This window comes from Ornithodoros turicata, chromosome 2, assembly GCF_037126465.1.
Source record: "Ornithodoros turicata isolate Travis chromosome 2, ASM3712646v1, whole genome shotgun sequence".
Taxonomy (NCBI): Eukaryota; Metazoa; Arthropoda; class Arachnida; order Ixodida; family Argasidae; genus Ornithodoros; species Ornithodoros turicata.
Genome location: NC_088202.1, coordinates 150073052 through 150100533, shown reverse-complemented (window position 1 = coordinate 150100533; position 27482 = coordinate 150073052). Strand labels below are relative to the sequence as shown.

The 27482-nt window shown below is 43.6% G+C and overlaps 1 protein-coding gene across 4 annotated transcripts in view; it reads right to left on the bottom strand.

Annotated features, from left to right (window-relative positions):
* LOC135386394 (collagen alpha-1(I) chain-like) overlaps positions 1-27482 on the bottom strand; it is a 127956-nt gene that overhangs the window by 40720 nt on the left and 59754 nt on the right. For all 4 annotated transcript variants that reach the window (XM_064616308.1, XM_064616309.1, XM_064616310.1 and 1 more), the window contains 20 exons: positions 22706-22759; positions 22589-22642; positions 22473-22526; positions 18552-18605; positions 18444-18488; positions 18335-18388; positions 14520-14564; positions 14215-14268; positions 14068-14166; positions 13970-14014; positions 13170-13268; positions 10151-10258; positions 10038-10091; positions 9875-9982; positions 7710-7754; positions 7556-7609; positions 7396-7494; positions 7149-7310; positions 6769-6966; positions 6652-6705 (listed from right to left, as the gene is read on the bottom strand). In XM_064616308.1, the coding sequence (XP_064472378.1) occupies positions 6652-6705; positions 6769-6966; positions 7149-7310; positions 7396-7494; positions 7556-7609; positions 7710-7754; positions 9875-9982; positions 10038-10091; positions 10151-10258; positions 13170-13268; positions 13970-14014; positions 14068-14166; positions 14215-14268; positions 14520-14564; positions 18335-18388; positions 18444-18488; positions 18552-18605; positions 22473-22526; positions 22589-22642; positions 22706-22759 (1539 nt within the window). The remainder of the gene's footprint in view (positions 1-6651; positions 6706-6768; positions 6967-7148; positions 7311-7395; positions 7495-7555; positions 7610-7709; positions 7755-9874; positions 9983-10037; positions 10092-10150; positions 10259-13169; positions 13269-13969; positions 14015-14067; positions 14167-14214; positions 14269-14519; positions 14565-18334; positions 18389-18443; positions 18489-18551; positions 18606-22472; positions 22527-22588; positions 22643-22705; positions 22760-27482) is intronic.

The window sequence follows — 27482 nt, the reverse complement described above, 5'->3', positions numbered from 1 at the left end:
AGCAAGGGGACAATGATTTGTTGCAAAGCTTAATGCGGTTTTGATAGGGGACTTAAACATTGACATGCTTTCTAGCAACAACATTGTGACCCAATACAAAGAAATATGCGCAAGTTACGGGTTTGAACAGCTCATTACTACGCCAACACGGTTTGGATCACTGGGAACTGTGACCCTTATTGATCACGTAGTCACCAACCTGGCAAAAGGTCGGGCGACGTACGGTGTTATGAGGCGCGACATTTCAGACCATGAGCTAATCTATGTAGCATATGCCAGGGCACAGCCTGTAAAAGAGCGCAGCTCAGAGGAACGCTCCTTTTTGGATTATAGCACAGCTGACTATTTGTTAAAAACGCAACAATGGAATTTCTCTGGCCTCAGCAACGCTCAGGATAAATTTAGTTATTTTATTTCTGTTCTAGAGAGTATTATATCAAAATCCACACGAAGTTACTATCCTAGCCGTCGTAGTACTCCTCGTAAAACGTGGATAACTAAGGGCTTATTAAAATCAATTAAGCGCAAAAACAACCTTTATAGAAGGTGTCGGATGAATCCCACAAATTCCGAGCTCCGTGCGCGCTATACTCGCTATAGTAACACCTTGAAAAGCGTCCTAAGAGCAGCAAAAGAAATACACTTCTCCGATCTTCTCCAAAGATGTTGGAGATCAAGGGAAAGTCTGGAAGGTGATTAATGAAGCTTTGAACCGACCTTCAATGTCAACGGACATTGTAACCATTATGGACGATCAGGGCACGGTGATTACTGATAGAAGGGACATGGCAAATTCGTTTAACAAATACTTTGCTGGTATCACGAGCCATGTTAACTTTCTACCAAATGGAAGTTCGTGTGCAGCCCCTCGTGACGCTTGTACTTCGTCTTGTTTCTTTTTACCAACAACTCCAGATGAAGTCGTGTCGGTGTTATCTGCGCTGCGGTCGAAAAAATCTACTGGTCCCGATAACAACCCCATATCTTTTCTGAAGAAAAATTCTTATCTTTTGGCGGGTGTAATATCAGACCTTGCTAACTGCATGTTCACGGAGGGTGTTTTCCCTAGGGAGTTGAAGATTGCAAGAGTCGTGCCTGTCTATAAAAAGGGGAGTTGACTTGACATCAGGAATTACCGGCCAATTGCTATACTATCATCGTTAAGTAAAATCTTCGAGAGACTTATTCTCAGAAGGCTTGAGAATTTTTTCGACAATTGTAGCCTGCTTGACTCGTCACAGTTTGGGTTCAGGAAGGACAGGTCCACAGTCCTAGCACTTAGCAATGTTACTGAAAAAATTAAACAGGGTATGGATTCTAGGACACTCACAATGGGAATCTTCATAGACCTGACCAAAGCATTTGATTTAATAGACCATCATAATTTACTCCGCAAACTTGAGAGGTATGGCATCCGTGGCGTGGCACTCCAATTAATAAAGGGCTACTTGAGTGATCGAGGGCAGTATGTGGCTATTGGGAACACGAAATCTCGTCGTAGTTCATGTACAGTTGGCGTTCCTCAAGGGTCCATACTGGGGCCATTTCTCTTTCTGGCATATATTAACGACCTTCCTTCCTACTTGTCAGAAAATTGCATCTTATATGCCGATGATACAAACATTTTTGTCGAGGCTGACACTGTTGAAGAGCTGTTCTCAAGGGCCAATAATGTTCTTGATCAGCTTACAACTTGGCTCTCTAGTAATAAACTAATTCCAAATCTCTCGAAATCAAATTATGTTGTGTTCCGGCCTGTTCAAAGGCGTCTTGATTTAGGTCCGTATGACATTTATTTTTTGAGTAAAACACTACCTAGGGTAAAATGCACGAAATTTCTGGGCGTGACGTTAGAGGAACACCTCAGCTGGCATCCCCACGTTCTTCAAGTCAGAAATAAAATGTGTAAAGGAATATATGCACTATCAAAAGTGCAGTCTATATTACCAGCTAAGGTACTTCTCGACATTTACTATGCACTCGTACATTCATTTGAGTTATGCTGTGGAGGTTTACGGTCTAACTTACAATACGGTTCTCTACCCCCTTTACCTAACGCAAAAAAGGGCACTACGCATAGTACTGCACGTTTCTCATACAGAGTCAATCTCATACGCATTTTATACACTATCGGTGCTGGGTATTTTTTCTCTAACTAAATTCAGGGTGTGCTTGCTAATCCATCGACTGCTTCACACCAGCAATGTTACTCATGTCACTTCCTTTACCAATTACCCACTATCTTGAGGTTTGAGACGTGACCAGTGGATGGTCAAACTACCCCTGCCTCGAACAAACTATGGCAAATTGATGCTTCATTACTGGGGAGGAAAATCGTGGAACTCCTTGCCTTTTCATTTGAGGGAAGATGCTCGTTCTAACAATGTCAGGCGCCTACTTAAGATGTACTTATTAAACAACCGTGAAAATTTCATGATGAGTTGTTAGCTGAGTGCTACCGTATTCCCCCGCATTAGCCGGCATGCCGCATAACTCGAGGCTGACCAAATTCTGGGCTTACGAAACTTGGTACTTTCCGGCATGCCGCAAAAATCGAGGGAAAAATAAAGATGTCGGACAGTGAACGTAGTAAACCAACTACAGACTTTATTTCTGTTCTTCGTACTTTTGCATCCGTTTTTGGTCTTTCTGTGGTTGTGGTCATCGTTGCTCTAGCATATTTTGAAGCTGAAGTTCATCTTCTTCATCTTCTGAGTCGCTCTCTGTGTCTGTAAGTCCCGACCGGTCGTCATCCTCGAAGCGCGGTGTGCCAGACATCATTGTTTCTCGCAGGCACCTGTGCAGTTTCTCCTCGTCCTGGTGCCCCACCAGTCCGCACTTCACGAAGGACTCTTGAATTAAATCTTGAGAGATCTCTCCCCACGCCTGCTTCACCCACTGTGCAACCATCAGGTACGAAGCACTCCGACGTTTCCCTGTCTTTGTGAACTCAACTTCTCCACTGCGAAGCCAATTCAACCATCGATCCCTCATTGCTGCTTTGAACGGTCTGTTCCAAACGACATCAGCTGGCTGCAGAAGTGGTGTCAGACCACCAGGAATGACAGACAGACATGTGTTATAGTGCTGTTTGAAGCTGGTCTTCGTAGTGTTTTTCAAGTGCGCGGGTGCGCTATCCATTACAAGAACGGCCTTTGGCTTGAAAAATGCTCCCGGTCGGGCGCCCCACACTTTCTGCTTGTAGGTATTCATTAATTCTGCCGTCATGCTTCCTTTCATTGCGACAGTGACGACGACTTCCTTTGGGAACTCAAACTTTGGCACGTTCTTAAGCCCCTTGAAAATAATCATTGGCTTCAACTTTGTTCCATCAGCCATCGCACTCAGAACAACTGTGTACCTGAGTTTCTCCTTCCCCGTCGTCTTGCACGTCACTTGTTTTACGCCCTTGAAGTCGAATGTCCTGCTTTGTGGCATGTCGAACCACAGAGGGGTCTCATCCATGTTTCCAATGCAGGATGTAGGCACACCATCAAGGACTGAGTTGTGAAAGGTGAAAAAGTTTTGGCACAACAAGTCTGCATTTGCTGGCACTTTCTGTCCCACACTTGTCACTGTCCTGCTGACGATATCGTGCCTCTTCAAGAACCGTTCCAGCCAGCCGTTCGACGCATTAAACCCTTGTCCTTGAGCATGTCCGTCTTCTAATATTTGCTGAGCTCGTACCTTAATCGTGCTGGAACATACGGGGAAGCCATTCTCACGCTGCAGCGATATCCATGACGACAGTTCCTGCTCCATCTCAGGGAACTTGGCTCGTTTCCTCCTGTTTTCCTCACTGGAAGGCAGGTTCCTTCTTTTCCGAACGCAAACGTCGTTAACTGATGTGCAGGCCTGTAGTTGGTCCCGACTTTTCAACCAGTCTTGCACGCACTGGCGAGGAATACCAAATGCTCTTGCAGTTGCACTGATGTTGCCACCGACCTCATCCAGTCTCTTTATAACATCCAGCTTGAATGCGATCGAATAACTTCGGGTCCGGGAGCGTCCGCGCTGTCCTCCTCGTGGCACTTCTCCATCTGTCGCTGATGTTGCCGGGTGCTGTACGGCAGCGTGCATTTCGTATGCTCCGTCCATCTCCAATGGTGCACAATCCACGACTGAACTCGGAAACAAAGTATGCACGGCATCCCCTTGGTTTCACCACTGCTGTACTTCCTTATCTCCTTCCTGTCAAGCCTTTGTCCTATAGTTATGCGGGTGGGGCATCGGGGTTTTACCCCTGTGTTCCCTGACCTGCTGGTGTTAGTCACTCTTGTGGTCGCTTGTCAGGGCGCAAGAAGCACTCTCGTTAATCCTTTCTCGGTTTCTGCCTTTGTGTTCCGTGACCTTCTTTTATTTATCACCGGTCTCGGCAGGTTGTTCACCCAAAGAAAAATTCCCCCGGGTTTTCCGGCATGCCGTAAAATACGGGGTTCTGCGGCATGCTGGCCTCCCTCGCCTTTTTGCGGCATGCCGGCTAATGCGCGGGAATACGGTAGTCGTTCAGTGTTTATAGAATATGTGCGTCAGCAGAACAGACTGTTAACTGTCAGATTATCAGTCGTGTCATCCTTTGAGCCTTGAGCGTTAATTAATCGTCAGTTATTTCACCCAGGAAGTTGTGCAACAGTTACGCGCACCGCTCATTTTACTTTTAATTTCTTTCCTTATGCTCTCAATCATTACTTGTTGTATTTTATATGTGCGTGCGTATGTATGTTGGTACGTACATTTATGCACGTACCTGTGCATATATGCTTAACTGTAACATATACAAGCATATAATTACTGATCCTCTGTTATATGTAGCTTGTATGGTTTGCGGACTGCATCACAGGCCTTGGCCTCGCAGTCCACAATGGTAGCAGATTGTTCAATGTAATTTGGAAACAATAAAGTCAAAGTCAAAGTCAAGTCACTCAATATCATGCACAGTATGAGTACCAACCTTATTTTCCACAACTCGCAAGCTTCTGGACCTGGACTGTTGATATTTGCAGATATTAATTCAGACAAAATTTGTCACATTTGCTATTGCACATTTTGGAATTTCTAGGTTGATATTTTTCCTCGAGATAAAGGCGTATCTTCATGAGCTTTCTGTTGTTTGGTCAGATATTTTTGTGCTCTAAAATTTTGAAGATACATCCATAGCTTCTCTTCTAAAAGTACATAATTGGATAACACGCTCAATTAGGTACACCTTCCTCTGTAGCAACCTGTTCTAATGTGATACTTGTAAGGTGCCAATGAGGAAGACGAGAGGGTGGGGTCACGAACAAGAAAGAAGATGTCACAGTTTGGAATATTGGATTCCTTCGAGAAGGAACATTACAATACTGACAGCCACAAAAGCTATATTTGTCGAACCACCCAGAAATGCTCGTTTTTGCCACTGTAAGAAAAGAGCTAAGCAATACCACTGGAATAACTGGCCAATACCACCGTTGCTGGAAACATCAATTAAACTGACAGTACGAAGTGCAGTTGCAGCTAAAATTTTATCTGTAAAATAACACCTACTTGTGGAACATTGCCGTTAATTTTTTACCAGAGCCATGTAAGTTACAAAAAAAAGATAATTAACTTACAGTTAAGTTACTGAAACTAAAACGTAATTCAGTAACATTTACTCGTTCAATAGGCTGCCGGTAACTGCCTGTTCTGGAGATCGAAATCAACTTTGGAAAAGCAATTTTGCCAGATGTGTTGCATATCGAAAATAAATAAAAACTAGAAAAAATGCGTTCAAGATGCAGGTTTTGGCTGTGCATGCAGTGGCACGGTATGTTCAGCTCAACAACAACAAAACTTCTATATATAACCAGAATTTAATCGAATTGTAGACACCGCATGAAAGTTCAGAGTTTGTCGGCAATTCACTAAAGCTGCGACTGTACTGGTGATGCATGGTTACTGTGCAAGTGTACCATGTGTTTGTGTCATCCCTCTGTGTGCCCAGGCTCAGGCTTTACATTATGGAGTTCTTGCATATATGTACGCCATGTTGTCAAGCGTATCGTGGTTTCGCGTTTTGCTGCGGCAAACTTTAATGCAGTCTGCACACAACTCTGTACTGGTTCCGGTTTTTGTTAGCGAGCATGCAGCGACGTGCGTTCACAAATGAGCGCAACAACCTCAAAAGCTCCGCGTGTTGCTCTGCAGCTCTTCTACTATTCATGACCGTCGCTGTTACCGCAATGTACAAATTCAAGCGCAGAGCACCGTGGTAGGAAGCTGATATGGAATATTCAATTTTTTTCTAATATTCATTCGCACACCTCTGATATACTGATGTCTTTTTCTCAACCTTCCAAGCTCCGGAAACTCTAAAAATTGGTTCAATTTGGCATTAATCCAAGATCGATAAAAACCCCTTTGCAAGAGGAAAAACACAAAAGAGACAAGAACAGGACAACACAAAGCCCTTGCACTGGGGTTTTTATTGATTTTAGAACGTGCCACCAACCCACCCAGATTTTAACCTGATATCAATCCAAGGCATTGCATTAGAAAGTGCAAGGCTGGATCACTACACAAGTATACTGTAACACCATCTTTTAACGTTCCAACTTACATCTGGAGAGTGCAAGAAATCATAACTTGGAAATAAACGTGATGCTAGTTAGGCGACACTATCACACTTACAATCAATCCAGGTGGTCCTGCATGACCCTTTGATCCTTTTTCTCCTGGAGCACCCTGTAGAACAAAAGAAGATGTCAATGCATACATGTTCACAGAATAATTTCACCCAGCTCCTACCCGAGCACCATCTGAACCTGGAGGCCCAGAGTCTCCCCTGGCCCCTGGTGGCCCTGGTAACCCACTGTGGCCTCTTTCGCCTGGATATCCTCGTTCTCCCCTTTCTCCTGCAGGACCCACTGGGCCAGCAGGACCTGGAGGGCCCTGTTGACCGTCCTTTCCATGAGGTCCCGGATTACCTGGAATGCCTGGCAGTCCCTACAATTAACACAGCTAACTTTACACATGGGGTCAAAAAGTGGAAAATCCAGTCATCAGGCAAGCGCAGGCTGAACCAAAAGCGGTGAGGAGCCACCAATATTCTCTGTTCCAAATATTGGTAGCTGACTGGTGGTTTTTGCTTTAAGTAAACAGATGAGGATTGCATTTAAAACAGAGACCTGGAAGCCTCGCGATCCAGCTGGTCCAGGAGGCCCTCTCTCGCCATGATCTCCTGGAGGTCCAGGGGGACCCGGAGATCCTGCAGATCCTTCTTTTCCTGTGTCACCTCTTGGTCCAGGGGGACCAGGGGGACCCAGTCGGCCATCTTGTCCAGCATCTCCCTGAAATCCATTATCACTGATAAAATAACTTCCTAGTAATAGTTTATCGTTAACAGAGTCAACAGGAATGTTGTAAAACTATTACTTGATCTCCCTTGACTCCTGGCAGGCCAGCCAACCCTGGCAGACCTTGAATCCCCTGCAGCCCCTGTTCTCCTGGCTTACCATCAGCTCCAGGTAATCCCTATAACAAATAAAGTGTCATATTTTGTATTTTGTACTTGCAGCAACAAAAGAAGGCTTACCCGCTCCCCAGGAAGCCCATCTTTACCAGGAATACCAGGTAGACCAGGAATTCCCTGCGATTTAAAATTAGTCAACAATGTAGCGAATATGTGCAAATGACTGGCTGGAGAGACTACATGACATTTGGCATAGGTATGCACCAAAAAGACTTACCCTTATGCCCTGTAGACCTGGCAGACCTGGTTTGCCTGCTTCACCCTGAGTAATGGCAAATGTATCACATTAGCACGTATTTCCCTCAAAGAAAATGAAAAACTTGTGCATAAAGTAGCACATACGTAGCTGGGCCTTCCTTGAGGCCAGTGAGCCAGGCCCCAACGCAACAAAAGCACATTGTGTCTAAGCAAACAATTACACAATTTGTCCTCGTTCCAAGACCTGCACGTGTGTAACTGTGGGGATCGCAGCTGTACCGCAACAGTTACACTGTGCTTAAGATACAGCAGCATTTCATGCAACTCTAGTTCAGAAGGCTACTGTCTCAGACACAAGGATGAAGAAGAGTTTTTGCTTCATTGCTGTCTCTTTTAAGTGCACCGTATAAATACTCTGTATTTTCGTAGTGTATGCATTTCTATGCCAGAAGAGTGAGGACAGCTCGTCTGTGCTTTTGATTAGCACAAGCCTCCTTCTGAGAATTCCTTCCAGCAATGAGCTCCACATAACACTCAGATGGCTCTGCTAGCTACTATCATGTGGCTCAGCTATCTATCCATGACAGAATGAGAGCACATCTTTCAATGACGTCGTGGCAACAAAAAATCTGATCAGCAAAAACATTTGGTGTGGTCCGTACTAATAGACTGCCACATGAATTAGGCAGAGTGTTGGGCAAACCCAAAATCTTTAAGAATGAAGGAAATTGTCTCAGGACGAGAGCTGCCAATATTTCGAACAGACACTGTTCTTCTTCTGGGCGCCATCCTCATCATTGGCATGGTATTTAAAGGGTTAGGTATGACGTGTTCAAGGTAATGGGAAAGGCTGAAAGCTTTAAGGCTTTTCTTAAAGGGGCTGTGACATTTTAATAGATGTGGTACATTACATCATGCACACATTATATTTAGGGCCTGACTTTTTCGGGTTTTATTTTTGGCCAAATTCGGGGGGTAAATATCGGGTGATATTTTTCATTTGAAAATTCGGGTGTATTCGGGTTAAATCCTGTTACGGCATGTTCTGTCGTCAGGAATTCGGGTGCATTCGGGTGATTTTTTTTTGTTTAATAAAAATTTGTCTTAACATGGAACTAATGTTTAGCAATGTTATCAAACTTTATTTTAATGCACGCTTATGAGTGTGCCACGTGACCCGGATGTTTTCGGGTAGATTCGGGTTAAACCCGAATTTTACAGATTTCGTTCGGGGGGTAAATATCGGGCGGATACGGGTTTAACCCTAAAAGGTCAGGCCCTAATTATATTGCACTAGAATCATCACATTGTATTGCATTGTATTGCTCTGTAGAGTAGTAGGGAAAAGGAATTATATTTCTACGTGTCGTACTTGGCAAGATATAAACTCTTAAACACACGAACTCATCAAGCTCTCATATCAGAGCTCCAGTCATTATCATTGGTGCTCGAAAGCATGTGACCTCCCTTGAGCTTCCTCACTGGTGGAGGCACCTGTCATGACATCAGAATCCCATGAGTTTCGGTATTTGCAGTACCGGTTTTCTATGCTATGTCTATTACACCATTTGCTGTGGAACTTGGAATACAGGTTCACGTCGCTGCAAATAATTGAATTTTACATTTATCCGGAATAACCTGAAACAAAGTGTCACAATTCCTTTATGCAAATACATATTTTGTTGCGGGCTTTAACTATACAAAACTACTGCAAAGCCTCAAACATGAACACAGGCAAATATTTCAGAATAAGGTAGCAGAATGTCAACGGTTTCTATTAGACAGGGTGAGTGACAAATAAATGTTGCTAACTAGGGCATAAATTCCAAGTACATCACAAGGTTGAAATCACCCTGGAACTTGGAGCTGTGGTTTTTATAGACCTGCTGGACACAAGAAAAGCACACAAGAAGGCAGGCTGCGTATTGCGGTGACACATGAGTAATTTATTCTAAAGTGTCATTATCTCTGTATGCAGAGGCATGATTTTGCCACGCACCAAACAAAGAAAACGCTATTGCATGAAAATAAGAGAATTCAGAGTCATTCTGACTCTGTAAAAACAAAAGGCCATTAAAAGGATTATTGCAGCCCTGTGTGTATGAAGGTGTCATGAAGTGCCTCCATAATGTTCTATGTGCCTTTGAAATCTTTTTCCATAGAAGTTTGTCATTAAACACATACTCCAGATCCTTTTGGTCCCTGTGGTCCCTGTAAGCCTCGATCGCCTTGGGTACCTTTGGGACCTGCCAAACCATCAGGTCCTGGTAAACCTCTCAGCCCTGGAGAACCCTATGTGGCAAAGACATGTGTGACTATAGAAAATAGTGTACAAAATAAGTCTTACCCTTTCACCCGGTGCGCCTTGTGGTCCTGGAGGGCCTGCTGTACCAGTTTTTCCCTTTGGGAAAATGACAAACATAATAACATAATGATGAGCATAATAATTATTCATCCTACCCGTTTTCCAGGTGATCCAGCAGGGCCAGGAATCCCTCTTGGACCAGGTGGCCCTGTCTCTCCTTTCATGCCATGCTCTCCTTTGTAGCCTGGGCTGCCAGGTACACCCTGAGGAATTCCACCATATTTAGGAAGGAGGACCCTCATAGCTGGATCTACGTAACTGCCAGTTGTCACCTCTCTGCTGAGGTACAGTGTCCAAAATATCACAAAGCAACACTAGGTGTAGGTGGAGGTAAATTTACTGCTTTCCTAATCTGACACTGTTGTTGAAAGGTTTTGGTGTGGTGCAGTGATGCCACCCTCAAAAATTATATTTGGAGCAATTTTTCCAGCACTTTAGAGCATGCCAACATGCGATTTTGGAGCACTCTGGAGCACAAGGCACAAAATTTAAATGATAGGGTGCATCCGCATAGTATCTTTGCAATAATAAAGGTATGGTCGCTTATGTTGGCCTCCACAGAAAAAAAAGGAATCTGAGTAAAAAGACTGAAGTAAACACTACGTTGGCAGCACCACTATGATGAACGAAAATGAAACAAATGAAAACGAATGAATGAAATGAAAACGAAAAGGTATCGTGCTCGATCAAATATCGCAGTGTAGATGCTGACTTCGAAAGGTTGTGGACAATACGTCGTCGGGCGGAAAGAAGACTGTGAAGGTCGGGCTGCCTTGAGGATTATCACGAGGTATGCAGGCTACGATCAGTAATTCACACTCATCTTCAATGTCTGGCCAATGGAGAGATGGAGAGCACTCTGTTCTACATTATCTCCATACACACCTATGGGACATATCTGGAGGATCATCAAGGGCCTAAGCTTCCCGGTTGAACAAGTGAAGCCGTTTGGAGCACTGGCCGTTCATCAGGGCACGACCGAAAAGTCGATTGGGGAAGATTTTTGTAGGCTTTTTATTAGGTCCTCAGATACGTTATGCACAACATCCCACAGGGACTCGGCACAAGTCGTGTATAGGACGGTTGATTTTACGTGGCCAGCTGAAGACCCATATATAAACAGTGACTTGGAATATACAGGAATTGGAGGCTGCCATCCACCTGTCTACGAAGCGATCAGCTCAAGGGCCCAATGGGGTCTCATACAAAGCTATAGCCTCACTGGGACCAACGTCGCACACTTGAATTTCATCAATGACTCTTTGAGACGCAGTTTTGAACCCCCGTCATGGAAGATGTTGCCAGTTATGCCAGTCCTGAAGCCTGGAAAATCACCTAGAGTCACCTAGAGAGTTGACGTCGTTTCGGCCCATCAGCCTTACAAGCTGCTTGTGTAAGATCATGGAAAGGATTATCCTACGCCGAATGGAGTGGTTCTTACAGTTCCGGCGTCTGCCACCTCCCGAAGTGGCAGGTCTCAGAAAGGCATGGACCTCGATAGACTGCATCATAAACTTGGTCAGTCCCATTGAAGAAGCTAGATTTCGTGGTGAGCTTACAGCAGCTGTTTTCATGGACATAATGAGAGCATATGACACGACGAGCTACAACCATGTGTTTTGTCAGGCCGACGGCGGGACAGACAGTGTGTGACGAGACCGCCGACTGTCAGGTGGAAAAACCCTTTTTAAGCACTCCAGTAGAACGCAACACACGCCCTCAACATCCGTAGTCGCTATCGCATAGGCAGGTGTTCGGGCCTTGATAAGACAAGAGCGCGTGTCATTGCTTATCACACACCATGTCCTTCACAATCTATACAACAACATTTCAACATTCAATTTCAATTTCAATTCAATTTCAACATTACTGGCCATGCTCTTCGCTGGATTGCTGCTTTTCTTAATGGTCGGTCAGTTTTCGTGAGAACAGCAGAAGGCGACACGAGTTCACATACATTGTCAGCTGGTGTACCACATGGGAGCGTACTGAGTCCTTTACTTTTCAATGCTGTCCTAACTGCCTCGTCTCTTGCCCCAAGTGGTATTTATTAGTCTCTACGTGGATGACATCTGCATATGGTCATGGGGAAGCAGTGGCCTTATTTACAACGTCGCCTTCAGACTACACTTGACCGCGTAGTGCACTTCCTCCTAGAGAGAGGCAGAACCTGTATTCAGAAAAGACTGTAATGCTGCCTTTTACGCGTCGCCATCTTAAGAGATTTCAACTACATATTGGTCATCATCAGGTACGTCGTGTACCACATCACTGCTTTCTCCGCGTTACTCTCGAACGGAGTTTGTGCACTTACACTGACCACACACAGACTATACACTGAGTGGTAAGTGCACCAGTGCACTTACCACTGAATTCCATGGAAGTATACATAGTAGAATCTCAATTATACGAATCTCTCCGGGGTGCGCAAAATACTTGCACCATCCGAAATTCGTATGATCAGAAACAAAGTCGATGAGTGCACCAAGGTGCAGGAAATGCTTTGTATTTTCTCTCAACTCGTGATCAGAGAAGTTAGTTTCAAATTTCTGACATTATCTTTCCCAAGATGGTGCTGCAAACACTTTTAAAGCATATAAAATCATGTGCATGCGGTTTACTAAGAGACAAATGAGAGGAGCCACGGCCGGGTCGTGACATATTATTTCTGGCACAAGCACAGGACATGCGTCTCGCCTGTTCGTCATTGTCAGTGTTTCAGTTGCAGTGCTTCATCTATCCTGCATCAGCAAGACCAAACACTGTTATTTCTGGTGGTCCCAACTGATTGCGTAGCATTGGAGCTGGGAGTGCTATTTCTGGCACAAGAACAGGTGATGGTGTCTTGTCTGTTTGTATCACCCGGAAAAGTGTTCATACTATCCCTAAACCATAAGGCATTCCGGCCTGGGCTTTCAAACAATGTGCAACATCCATCATCATTCTACTGCAGTTTGCACAATTTATTTGAATCACTACGAGTTTCTTATGGTGCATGAAGCAAGTCTTTCTTGTGTCAGAGCCCAGCTCTAGAAAATGTGCACCTCCCATAAATGTCTCACCCATAATACAAATGCCCAGTTATCTTGGTGCTAAGTATTAGAGTGTACATACTGCAGCTCCTTTCATTCCTCTCTGGCCTGGACTTCCTGAAAGTCCTGGGGGACCCCTCGCACCTGGAAAACCTGGGGAACCTGGGGCTCCAGCATCCCCCTGAAATGCACACACAAATGTCCACCTACAGTCTCATCATACACACTTGATACAACCAACCAGATATGAACCAATACATTTGTCACCTTGATGCTCAATTGGAATCAAGCCTTTATGTCTGAACCGGAATGAACTGAACCAATAACCTTTTCAGTTCAATACTCTGCCTGAGAGACACATTTGCCTCGTATCACGAGAATGTCTGAGAATGTCTCTTGTTCAAAAACTGCAAAAACTGCAGCAAAAACTCACCATCATAGATGGTTTCCCTTTCTCCGACTCGAGATTTTAAAAAAATCTAGGATTACCGTTTTAAATGTTTATCATGAGAATGCCTGAGAACATCTGTTGTTCTGCAGCAAGAACCTGCTGTCATAGATGGTTTCCCTTTCTCCAACTCACGGGTAGGAAAAAATCTTGGATTACTTTAACCTTTTAAAGGTGTAACAAAGCCTCATCATTCTGACACTGCACATAGCATGTGCATGATGAGAGAATACAATACTGGAGGATACGCTGTCGCCACAAGTGGTGGCGGTAAACAGGAACACCCTCATTCAGAGTGACTCCCTTTAGTTTCAACTCGGCTTGTTTCAAAGAAATATTCTGTCCCTTTCAAATTTCAATTAACAGGAATACACTGCATCAGCAAAAAGCTGCCAAATGTGTAACCACTGACAGCTAATTAATGAGGTACTTACAGTGGCTCCTTTCTCTCCTGGCATTCCATCTTTTCCGGGTGGTCCCTGCAAGAGGGAAGCTTTCACAAAGGATGCTTTCTTGCAGAGCACGTTCTCACCATAAGGCCATTTTCACCAGGAACACCCGGTTTTCCAGCTTCCCCTCTAGGGCCCTGAAGCCCCTGACTTCCTTTGGGTCCTGTTCCTCCTGCATCACCCTAATCACCCTGTCAGTTGGTGAAAGTAGGGGAGAAAAAGTGACTTACCTTTTGCCCAGGCGATCCTGGAAATCCAGGAGGTCCTGGTCTGCCAATCGGTCCCTAGGAGATGTAATACTTTTTGGCTGGGTTTGTAAAACATTGTTCCTTTTGTTTCTTTTAGACATACTTTTCAAAGTAGAGTATGAGATTATTGGGCTTATGAAGAGTTTTTTGCAAACCCCATAGTAAGTGCCACACTTAGGATTTTTTAAAACGAACATGTAGGAATCTAAGTGCAGACAGTGTTAAACATCGTGTATTGCTTTTGTTAGTAGCATTACCAAAAGGTGACAGCTGCAAAGTATACTCACAGAAGGACCAGGAGGTCCAGGGAGTCCATCAATGCCTCTGATGCCCTGAAAAAAAAAAAAAACAGAAAGAGATGTCCATTTTGTGTTAGATGCTGCACTCTGTGCTGCTGTGCTTCAGTACAACTCTCGTGAATAATTTTTATGTGTCACTATTTTACTTAGTGTGATAATTAAGATGAACCATCTTAATCCTTACGTTAGCTACAGCAGTAGTTTACAAAGTTACATGCGAATACCAAGGTGCTCTGTCCGTAGCTCTATAAGGTTCATGAGCTACAATAAGTGCTCTGCATTCTGCCTAGCACGGACACTGGGCAAGGCTGAAAACAATGTCTCAAAATCTGGTTTTGTTCCAAATTCTTCATTCTGTTTTTGCATTCTCTTTGGTGGCCAAGAGCCCACAGAATTGCTCATCCATGTGTTTGAGATGTCGACTTTTATGCTTCGTAATTTCACGTCATAAGACAGCTATGATCATGAGCGATGTCACAGTGGTCAGTCTGTAGATTACTTCAGCCCACCAAAGGACATGCTCCAATCCAATCCAGTCCAATCCAACATGCTCTAAAATCTCTATGCACAGCACATCATATTTAACGTCCCTTGACCTGTCTAGCAACATGTACCCAAACTTAGCAAGTGTAAGCACTACTGTATTTTTCAACATGATCATAACTCATGACATAACAAGGGTTATGGTGATAATGGGTGTTAAAACCCTGCAATGACAACAACATCCACCAGTGATACCATTTATGTTTTTAGATTGCCAGGTTTGGAGGCAATGTTTGTCACTCCCCCAGAAATGCACTCTTCCCTTGCCCTTAAGTGCAAGACAGGACAAGGGGCAACTCTTCATCGCTCACATTTATATACTCAAAATTTGTCTGTTCACTTTATCTTTATATCGGAGAACTGGGCCTGAAATGGCATTACTGCATGGTGGCATAACTGTATAACTCCATCCCCTTCTCTGGATGAAAAATTACTCAAAGCTTCTCTACCAAACTGATTTCAATTTAGTAAATCTTTCTATAAAAAATATATCGAGACAGTAGGTAGAACAACTCCTTGTATAAATCACACTGACAGTATGTTTCCTTACACCAGCAGCACACACATATATTTTGAAAGCTCTTGTTTTGTCAAAGCAATGAGAGAACGGAATAACATTTCCCCAATTATTGGGGAGCCTCAGCTTCCAAAAGCGAATCATCATAATATGTGCATTAATTTCTGCTCTTGTACTCGTATGTACTACAACTGCAACAATTGTGTGCATGTTGTTGCTTGCTACAACTGCAATTCATTCATGCGATATAGTATCTGTTTGTCATTCCCAGATGTAGCATGTTCGGAGGGCAGGATAATTTGTGAAAGAGTGGTAATCGGGAGATCCTTCAGCATACAGATAGATCTTCTAGGTCAATTTGTTGCTTTAGAGAAGACATACTAGCGTATGGCGAGGAATTGTTAGTGATGAATCTGGTAGTACGGTTTTGGATGGCTTCAAGTTGATTGATAAGAATGGTCGTCCCACACAACTAAAACGTATTCCAACTGGGGGCAGAGTAATGTTAGGTAAGCTAGATGCTTAACGTTAGGAGGAGCCGGGGAGAGATGGCATTTTAAATACCCTGGAGTGCGATAGGCTTTGCTTGCTATGGAATCTACATGGGTTGAACATGAAAGGTTACGATTGAGGTGAATGCCAAGATATTCGTATGACGTGGAGGATGGTATGACAGTTCCCCCTAATGTGTACAAATAAGTCGCTACTGGACGGTTTCTGCAAAATGGTACGTAGCAGCACTTCTTGGTATTAACTGACATTTGCCACTTACTACACCAATTTTCGATTAACGTAACTTGGTTCTGATGGATTTGTTGGTCTTCAGGGGAGGAAACTCTGCAGTATAATGCATCCGCGAAAAGACGTATGGATGACTGAATACCCTGGGGCAGACGACTAATGAATATCAGAAATAGTAGGGGAACAACAGGTGTTACGGGATGGAACTCGGAGTAGACTCCATCAGCAAACACAGACTGGGATCAGAGACCCATGCTAATGTTCAGGTGGCGCAATTTAGATATTAGCCTACTGTGTGGAACGCGATCGGTCAATAAATATTACGTCTGTTAGGAAACGCTTATCGAGGTTAGCATGGATGTCATGAGTGAAGGACACGGGTTGTGTCTCACATGAAGCCATGTTGACAAGGGGAAATTATGCAATTGGCATCAAGAAACGTCATCATATCAGAGAAAATAATGTGTTCCATAATTTTTTAGGGAATGTTTGTTAGTGATATGGGACGCTAATTGCTGGTGCTGTGCTTGTCACCTCTCTTATGTATTGGAATGACGTTTCCGATCTTCTGGCATGTCTGCGGTGTTTAAGGACTGGTAGAAGATAGCAGCGAGATAAGATGCCGAAATGAGCCTTGTACCCTTTAAAAGAGCAGTGTAGAGGTACTTGTTTCTGTTTTTGGTTGGTATGGAATGTTAGGCACCCGAAAACAGTCTTTCCACAATTGAACCTCTGTATGCAATAAGGGGATAAGTCGAATTACCCCATTTTTAGTATTTTTGTTGCAATGACATCTACATAGCAGTATGTACTTGTCAAAGAAAATTTAGGACCGTATTGCAATTTATTGACTCGCTACAGGATGATAAGAAACGGAAAATGCATGCGTGCCAACGGGATGGACAGCCAGATCAGGCCTCTTTTCTACACGTGCACACAAGTGGTGTAGCTTAAATGTTGCTACGATGCGGAAATGAACTTTAACTTTCACTCAAAAAACGTGTTCTTCCTACCTCACGTGACCGTGTCAACTGTGCTACTGAGCGTCGTAATTGGAAAAACGTGTGCAGTATACTAATAAGTCATATTTTGCTGGCTATACAGAACATTATTTTCAAGATTGTGCTCGTTTAGCGGCACGATAATCACGATCTAGGCTGCTCCACTGCACAAAAGTAACATCGCCCGTCCTGACGTCACCATGAATGTCCGACTCTTGAAAACTGTTTTTCCTGCACGAAAACCCTGTGTGTGCTGTGTCATATTGGAAAAGGGGATATGTCATGTACCTGGGTTCATTGATGTACGACAAAGACACTCGGCGGTGATTGATAATCGCGTATTACACTTGTGATCTTATTTTGTCGGGCTGCATATATGCTTTTTCAGAAAACGTCATATAAATCATGTAATGAATAGCAGTCAACAAGAAACAGCTCACAATGTTCGTAGCAGACGTTTTTTTCTATCAATGAATGAGGAGGCTATTTACCACAAACGTCACACTATCACACTAGAGTGGGTGCGGTCTGCAGTTCAAGCGCTCTGACCCGTCGCCCTGGCAGCGATTTTGCAAATTAATTGCGCCGCGGTGATAGAACTTTGAGTTTGGGGGGGCACTGCATACCAACCAAAAGACAGGGAATATTCCTCATCTTCTGTCACCCCCTTGTGTGAACCAGACGGATGAACCACTGTCGCCAGATAGCTGAGCGAAAGAGTACAGTGGTACGTGGCTCGCCGTAAGAAACATGTAAACCAAAACTAAATGATTACTAGAAAAATCACAGTGTCGACGCAGGTTTTTTTCTGGAATATTTTTCGCTGAAGCTCTCAAATGGTAAAACAGAGGCTCAGAAAGCGTTCAAAATAAAATGTACAAGTTAGGAGTTTTATTTAATTATGAGCTTACGTAAACGAGCCACTCACTGCTCAGTTCTTGGCAAATGTCTAAAATTTCTTGAACACAGCTTAGTGAGATTTCTGTATGATGGGTACTCACCGGAGGACCTGGAGGACCCTCCCTGCCCCTTTCACCTCTGGTGCCCATTGGACCCTACACAAAAGTACTTCAGGGCCCAAGAAAGAAAAGACACATACGAAAAGCTTACCACAGGGCCCGGTGGGCCAATTTTCCCAGGTAAACCAGGAGAGCCCTGGCAACAAATGCACACAAAGTTTGTAAGACGACAACTCTCAACACATCCATTATTACTCACCTTCTCTCCCACTAACCCTTGTTCCCCTTTGGCACCATCCAGGCCTGGGTAACCCTGAAAGGGCACACAAGTCACAACAAACGTTCTACACGTTGTTTTTACCACAAATGGTCATTCATGTAAGAGGCATGCTCTTAGATCAGGTTCATGACAACTGCTAAGAACAGGTAAGAGGCCTCAGTACTCTAACACTTGCTGAATATAGCAAGAATTTACTATTGGGGTTTACTACAGACAGTGAAAGTTAAAAATGGGTAGTCTCTCTAGCAGATGGCAACATATCACCTTCCTCGTGAGAATGTATGTGAGAGACACTTTTGACATCACAATGAGTGACCACGGGAAACTGAGCATCCCACGTTAGCTAGTGCTCCTGCCTCAACCCTGAGGAATTTTGAGTGCAACAAAGACTGAAATTAAAAAAAAAAAAAATTAGATTGCGGTGGGATATCAGTACATTTCACAACAGAAAGTGTGGAATCTCACTAAACGGAAATTACCTAAATGGAATTACTGCTTTAATGGAACAACAGCTGCAAGCTTGTTCATATTCGTATTTATGCAATGGAAAAATTTCCCCATTAAACGGAAAGAAAATTTTTACACCACTGAGTAAACGGAACAGAAAACTGAACTGGCTGAACATTTCAGAGCATCACTGCTGTGTGCATCACAGCTTGAGCACTCCACTTCTGGTATGGCCATGATTAGGATTAGTGATTAGTATGTTAACAGTAGTAAATGCCATTTCCAACAGCATCGTAAAAGCACACACATCATGTCCTTGATCTTCAAAGCAAGATTGAAGTTATCAACAATTTTGAGAATGGTCGCTACACAAAAACGGTGATGGAGTAAGGGATGCCAAAAGGTACACTAGCAAGAACTCTTAGTGAAAAGGACAAGCTGTATGATGCCTTTAGTGCTTCAGGATTTGGACTGCAAAAAAACCCATAGGTGACTACGAAGAGCTTGAAAAATGTTTACTAGTGTGGATAAAGCGTTCCCAAAGTCAGAATATTCCGATGAATGGGTCAATTGCTGGTGTGAAGGTCTCCATGAGGACTAGAATAAAGGTCCTGCAACGGTTCCGGGAACATGGTATGAAGCTAAACAAGCAAAAGTGCTGTTTCAAGAAGACGTCGGTGGAGTACCTCGGACACCGTATAGACGGAGAGGGGATTCACCCCATGGAGAAGAATCTTCAGGCCATCAAAGATGCGCCTCTTCCAAAGAACATCAGCGAGTTACGTTCCTTTCTAGGAATGTTAACCTTTTACAGTAGATTCCTACCAAACATGACCACCATGTTGGTACCACTCTACCACCTATTGGAAAAGAAAGCGGCATGGCACTGGGGAAGTAAGGCGAAGCGTCCAACAGAGCAAAGATGGCATTGGTGAATGCCAACGAGTTGACGCATTTCGATCCGACCAAGGAGCTTCGTCTGGAATGCGATGCTTCATCTTACAGATTGGGAGCGGTACTCTTTCACAGAGTGCATGGGAATGACAGACCAATCGGATTCCGCTCCAGAACGCTAACATCAGCTGAGAATTACTCTCAATTGGAGCGCGAAGCTCCGGCGCTAGTCTTCGGAGTCAAGCGCTTTTGGGATACTTGCTTGGTAGGGAGTTTACATTGGTCACTGACCACCAACCCTTGGTAGGTTTGCTTCGATCAGATCGTCCAACACCGGTCATGGCAGCAGCACGCATCCAACGCTGGTCACTGCTCTTAGGCGGGTATCGCTACAAGCTGGGGTACAGACCCGGCAAGACCTTACTCCCTGCAGATGCACTTAGTCGACTTCCCCTATACATGAAGGAAGATGATGACTCACAAAACGAGTTGCCGGAGTATGTCCTAGCATTAGAACATCTGGACGAAGGACCAGTCATTCAAACTGAACTGCAAGCTACCACTGCTGCGGATCCTCAACTGAGCCAAATAAGGAAGTACATCTTGGATGGTTGGCCCAGAAGCAGGAAAACAGCGGATGGGGACCTGCACCCTTTCTACGACCGGAAGCTAGAGTTGTCTGTGGAACATGGATTGATTTACTGCGGTCATCGTGTAATTGTGCCACAGAAGGCACGGAAAAGATTGCTTTTCATGCTCCACGAGCCGCATCAAGGAACAGCAGCAATGAAAGCTCTGGCAAGAGGGGGTTTTCTTAAAGGGACAGTCTCGTACAGCCGGGGCGATTCCGAAACTTAGCCAAAACTAGTTTCACGAGTACTGTACACATACAACCGTCAAAGTTTCATTCGGAATAACCAAGTCGTTTTCGAGGAATTTGTCGAAACGTGCCATAAGAGCAGACGACGAAAGCTGCGCCTCTCATGCATACGTCACGTATGACGTCGGCCTGCGGGTGCGTCGTCGTTGTCATGGTAATTGTGACTTGCAGGAGCACCTTGGGTTGAGTAATCCCCTTTGCTCTCGAAATGGGGACACTCAGGCATATATCTCCGCGAGCAGAGAATGTAGTCCGAGCATTGACTGTGGGGTCTCCCATAATGTGGCGCACAACCGGTACGTGGAAGCTAAGTCACGTGTTTTCTTTCCGCGAGTATTTAATGCGGTTTTTAAATAAACACGTACTCCTTCTCCACGTACGTCGTCAGCGACACTTCATTTCGAAGCATGATCAGTGTACAACGGGGAGTGTAATGGAAGTGCGCGTAATATATTTTTGGTCTGTAATGCTGTAAAGCTGTAATGCAACTGCGCGCCGACGGTCAGCGACTTCAGATTTGTGATTGTGGATGGGGTTGTTCTGCGACTTTTAACTTGTCTCTGATGATTAACATAGTTGTTCTGAACCACCATGCTTGCCACTACTTAGAATGCGCGTTTTTCACCTGAGAACTGAAAGAAAATGTACGAGAGTTGCCATGATGCCCAGTAACTTCTGAAAGTCGTCTGCTCACGCCGATGCACTAGCGCGCACAAAAGCAGACGATTTTTGTATCCTATCACGGACTTACCCGCAGGGCAACGTGGCCGTTCTTATTGTTGCCAACACAGATCGCGGCATGCTCTGCAATCTTTATCAATTTAATTCGATTATTTAATAACTGTGGCGTGTTTTGTCGGGTAAATTGGCAGTATTCCATTTTCAACAACGGGCAATCGAATGGTACACTTTATGAAAGGGGCAGGGGGTACGAGACCGTCCCTTTAAGGGGGTGGAAATGTTGTAACGTCGAATATATTCTGTATCATCCTTTTTCTGATCAACGGTAACGATGAAGACGTTGCTGGAGTGAATGGTTGTTGTGTTCTGTTTTTCAAGGGAATAAAGACGCACACAGTCGTCTTTGAACGTGTCCTGTTTTTTCTTACTCCACTTTGGCTGAGGTTACAACAGTATTCCTCGTCTTTGATGCAGTAATGTGCATAAAGACTGCTTCTGCACTCCTCGAAATTACACCCACACAACTCGGTAAATGAAACTCCTGGTAAACAGAACAGATTTTCTAGGTCCCTTGACTGCATAGCACATCTGCAGAGCTTTATATTGACACGTTTTTATAACAAAGCACACAGTAGGATTGGCATGCATATTGGTGGCAAGCAATTTCCAGGTTGAAACAATTTCATACATGTTCAAATCACATTCATTTGGGAAGGCCGTTTGGTTTACATGAAAATACTTGGGGCAATTTGGACCACCTTAAAGGACTTTTACAGCACTCACGATGGGACTCAAAAATGATCTGAAATTCCACCCTTTTCCTCACTGTTCGTCTGGTGGTAAGACAGCTTTTTGAGCTGTTGAGCAGAAATTTTTCGAGCTCAAATGGATGGTTAACTACGCAAATTCCAATAAAAGCCCAACTTTGATCAATAATGAGAGTCAATGACCAGGAGTGTGTCCCCCTTTTTTTTTTCTCCATCCACTGTGAGACTTACCCTGTGGCCTTTAGCACCTGGAAGGCCTGGCATGCCAGGAAGGCCTCTGACACCCTGTCACAAATCAACACACATCAGCACTGGAAACATCTCTCCTCTCCTGTGTTAACACCTACTTGTGGACCAGGAGGGCCTTGCACCCCAGGTCTTCCATCTTCTCCAGGATCACCCTATGAACAAGCATTTGCATATCTCCATACTCCAAGATGAACACTGTTAAAAGGGTTACGCACATCTTTTCCCGGTACTCCAGGAAGACCTCTTTCCCCAACAGGTCCTGGAGATCCCTGCAAAAATGTATTACTGGTGGTCGTAACCCGAGACGCAAGGAGGGACGGGGGGATTCCTCATCAAAGTGAGGGTCTGTATCTGCCCATGTATAATGCGCACCATTTATAATAAACATGGTTTAAATTAAGCTGACTATGCATATCCATTAACCTTTGGGAAGGGCACAACAAGCTCAGAAAACCAAGGAATATGAGTGCCTTGGAGTAAGTTCCCATAAGGTGTTTCTTCAGCACATGACACAGTACATTTCTTTAACGCCCCCCAAACTTGGATTCATGTTCACATAAATAAGGGATGTGAAGAAAGAAGAAGAAAACAAACAAACCAGGCACCACCATGCCAAAAGTGAGAAGGTACTATATTTCTGCCTTCTTTAGTATCACATATCATCCCCCTCAGAGTGACCAGCACTCGTCTTTGGGCTGCCTTTGATCGTCACGTAGCCCTAAGAACACTCTCGGAGACCCCCGGGGGTCCATTGAAATAGATTACCCTCAAGCTGTCGCCGTCATCTTCATCACAGAAGACTGGATAGACACCTACCATCAACACTGGATTCCAATGTTTTTCCAGGGGTATTTAAAGAAATAAATAAATTGTTATGCCTTCGGAATAGACACTCGGCAACAGTTTTTCAGTGAGCACTGCAGTGGATTGAGAAGAAGATGAGGCACGCGTAAGCTACTGTGCCTGTTTGACACCTGCCAAATAAAGATGTTTTTGCTGACTATGCAAGCATGGTCACAGCAACAATGCTACAATATTAACAAGATTGCTCTTAATTATCCAGGTTAGGAAGTATACCACCTTTAGTGATAATGTTTGTCTATTGTTATTGTTGTGTCCGGAGTGTGTTATAACCCTGTCACATGGCAAATTGAATGTCATTTGCACTGGATGACATTCATACAGTGCCACACAGTGACAACAAATGGCATTTTATGAAACGAGTTTGGGGAGCTCACTCGCTTTTCCTTCTCGTACCAACTGCATACCCTCAACGGCACGCCTCATACCAACTGCACCAACTGCATTCCCTCAACGGCAGAGAAGAAGCAGAAAACGACGACAGAAGTAGCAAAAAGAAAAGTCCTTGTCCCATAGGTTTTTCTGTGTTTCCTTAGTACTGAAATTAAAGAAGAGAGTCCATACCCAATTTTAGGAAGCTACTCTTGTCCCCGGTCAACTTATTCAGTGCTAAGCTGATTTGTGCCATGCCTAAACACAGCCATACTAACAACCTTCTTGCCTGTTCTTGCCTGGTGATTGGGATTCGGTAACATACTTATCTAGGCTTGTGCCTTACATGATCGTCAAAGCGAAGCAAATAGTATAGTTGGTTTAGTTGTGTCAACAATGTCCACAAGTATGGTTTTTAAACTAGACAATAAATTTATAAGAAATGTGCATCAATATGCACACATAGCATGGTTAAACTATTCCATGGAACATCACTGTCGTCATTAGTGAATGACGTCTTTCTTTGCCACGTAACTCCTTCTTGCTCAAGCCATTCTTTGGGAATGACATTCACATTGCTGTGTGACAGTAGTATTAAATGTCTTTGTACGTTGTTTGACACAATGGAACCGCTTTTACAATGCAGGAACCAAAATAACAAAGAAAATATTTGCTCAGACACTTGGTGACCAAAAAAGATCTAAGTCTATCGATGAGATCAAGTCTATAGTCAAACAGAACCTTGTAATACATAGGTTAAACTTGATTCTCTAAATGTTATACCTAAAATGGCATGTGTTCAATGGGTATTTGTGGCAGAGTCTGAGCAGGAACGACGTACAGCAACTATTGATTACGTCGTAAAATAGGTTGAAACAGAAAAACGTCATGTTTTTTGGCAAAGAATTCAGGTTTAAACAACATCATTGTCAAAAGCATATGCTAAGATATACTGAACACACATGTAAGTGGAATTGAACAATGCCATAGACTGGGCAGATTTACTGAAGACAAAGCAAGTCCTGTTGTTATAAGGATCACTGTTTCAGGAATGTGGCAAAGTTAACGAACACAGCGCTCTCAGCTTCCGATGATGTTTTCCAACGTGTGCAGCTGATAAGGAATATCCTGTGGAAGAGTGCTCAAGATAATTGGGCAAAAGTAGATACTACTGTGAAACTTGTCTAAGCAACATGTCAACTGTGAACAGTTGAGACACAATTTCGTTACGCAAAATACTAATCAATTCATGGAACTCAATAAAGCTCCAAAATTGTGCCGGGTCTGAATGAAGAAATCCTGGTGGCATGATCTTTCTCTTGATGTCTGTATAGTAGCGTTTAACTGTCATAGTTTCCCTATCTATAGAGAGACTCGTTAATTCCCCTGTGTGCATTTTTTTTTACATTTCTCTAGACTCGACAACTTTCGTATGAAATGTAATACAGTCGAGATTATAATCAGGGTGTCTACCAAACTGCAGCCTTCAAACTCCCTGACTTTACAAGGTTTTCCCTGTCCATTTCAAGCAAATTCCCTAACAAAAATAAAGGGGTACTTGGTGCCTGCTCCTAAGTTTTGATACAGATCCCTCATAAAACAGACCATTTATTAAGTATTAGTGAGGCTGTCCTACTTTTCTGCCTCAAAGCTTTTCGTACTGGCAAACTGCTACTCGCTGCAGCGTTGCTGCAGCATTGCCTCTCAACCACCGGTCGGCACTCACGATTCCCCGTGCATCATCACGGCACTTGTTTGCGATTTTCCCCGACCTCAGCTGCTTTTTGGCCGAATTTGACAATCCGGACTCCTTTTTTTTAGTTGCGTGTGAGCGCCACGAAGCAACTGTGGCTAAGAGGACAGCAGGAAGGAGTGAGGGACAGGGGGCTCTGACTTTTTCAGTCACATCAAAATTCCCTGACAATTCCCTGTTTTCCAGGTTGGTAGACACTCTGATAATGTTACTGACGGGAACACAAAATCCAATCATCTTATCAGAGTTACAGTTATATACGAGCTTTCACGAAATCGCCAGTCAGGATCTTGTCAATGAAGTAGAACGGCACAAGATGAATGCTGCTAAATATGCACGTTCGTTGAGATTGCAAAACGATCTTATCTAGCTCTAATGGTGAATTCGTGTGGTCATCTACTGGCACATTTCTTTGTTAGATTCTGAGCACTTGTGTTCGCTTGGTCAAAACGTAGCAATCTCCGCACGGTGTTTTCATAGTGCCTGGAATATGCCAGCTAGAAGTACTTTTCCTGCCTGATCTGGCCATGCAACGCATTACCCAATCTCACATCACATCTATCATCACGTCTGTACCGCGATGGCCAACATTGGCATTGATTGGCCAGCACCTCCGAGTTAACATGGGTTAACAGACAACGGGACCGCACAAGCGACTGCAATGCCTCTAGCGTGATCCAAGCGACTCAAGCAGGAAATGGAACAGTGTCAGCAATATGTTATATTGGAAACCGCAACAACGGCAGAATACACACAATGGCTGAGGCAGCGCAATCTGGCAAAGTGGAAAAGAGGAAGGGGGGAATATGTTTATTATATAAAAAAAAAAAATTAAGAGGGAAAGGTTAGCCACCGCTATGGTGGCTTGCTATTCCCAGGAAGGAAAAAAAATAAAAAGGAAAAGAGGATATTAACTAAAAACTCCTGAGGATACTACCTCAAGTAGGCAACAAATACTAGCGCTGTATTTTATTCTCTTTTATTCTGCAGCAAAGGGTTTAGGTGCACTCTACTCTACTCTACTCTACCTAAGGGCCAGATTACTGGCCTTCCTGTTATTCATGTTCAGGTGGCGACAGTCATGTGATCCAGCTGCCATCAAGTGGTCACACGAATTCACCATAAATTGACACAGCTTTGTGTTGAAAGCTTTTCCAAGGACAATATGTATAACTGCCGATATGACGTGAGGCTCCACACCTTTTGAGACTGACAAATCATTCATTACTCATCATAATTGCAATGATTGCTTAAGTGGCACTTACTTAAGCCATGTAGCTAGCACGTAGTGAAAGTGGCATTCGCTTGGTTGGAAATACACTTGACAAAAATGACACTAAATTAGCCAGTATGACAGGGGTATTACACACTTCAATGTCATCCAGATGTACTCCTTCTCACACTTCAAAGGAATGGCATAAAATACTCCAAATTTGCAATCAACATATTTATTTACATGTTTCATTCTGCCTGTCTTTCTCATCGCCTTCAATCCAGTATTGTAAGAACTGTTTATTAGCACTTTTTAACTGTCTTGCTTGATTACAAAAATTATTCTCTTCAAATCACTTCCGTGTTTTACTTTTCAAGCTCCTGCTTGGCATACTTCTTACTTCAGTGAAGTTATTCTCAATTGCCTTAGATTTTTTTTACAAAAAGGTTCGTTTACCAATAATTACACACTTACCAGATTTATCTGCTTCAAGTAGAAGACACCTCTTATCGTTTAGTTCAGCTACCATATCCTTGGCCTGCTATTTAAATTTTAAATTTTTTTGTTCACAACCTTTGTAACAGCTTTGTCAGTGAAATAATTTTTTTTCTCTTCCCTAACATTCTTGCTTAGCTGGTCTATTGGTGCAAATGCCATAGGCAAGGTAAACTTTGGTCCCTGAGTCAAAATGCAGATAAAATTGCTACACATTTCCCCAGAGTCCATAAGAACTGTAGGTTACATTCTTATTTCTTTGGTATATTCCACCGCATTGTTTTCCACTTCTTTTCCA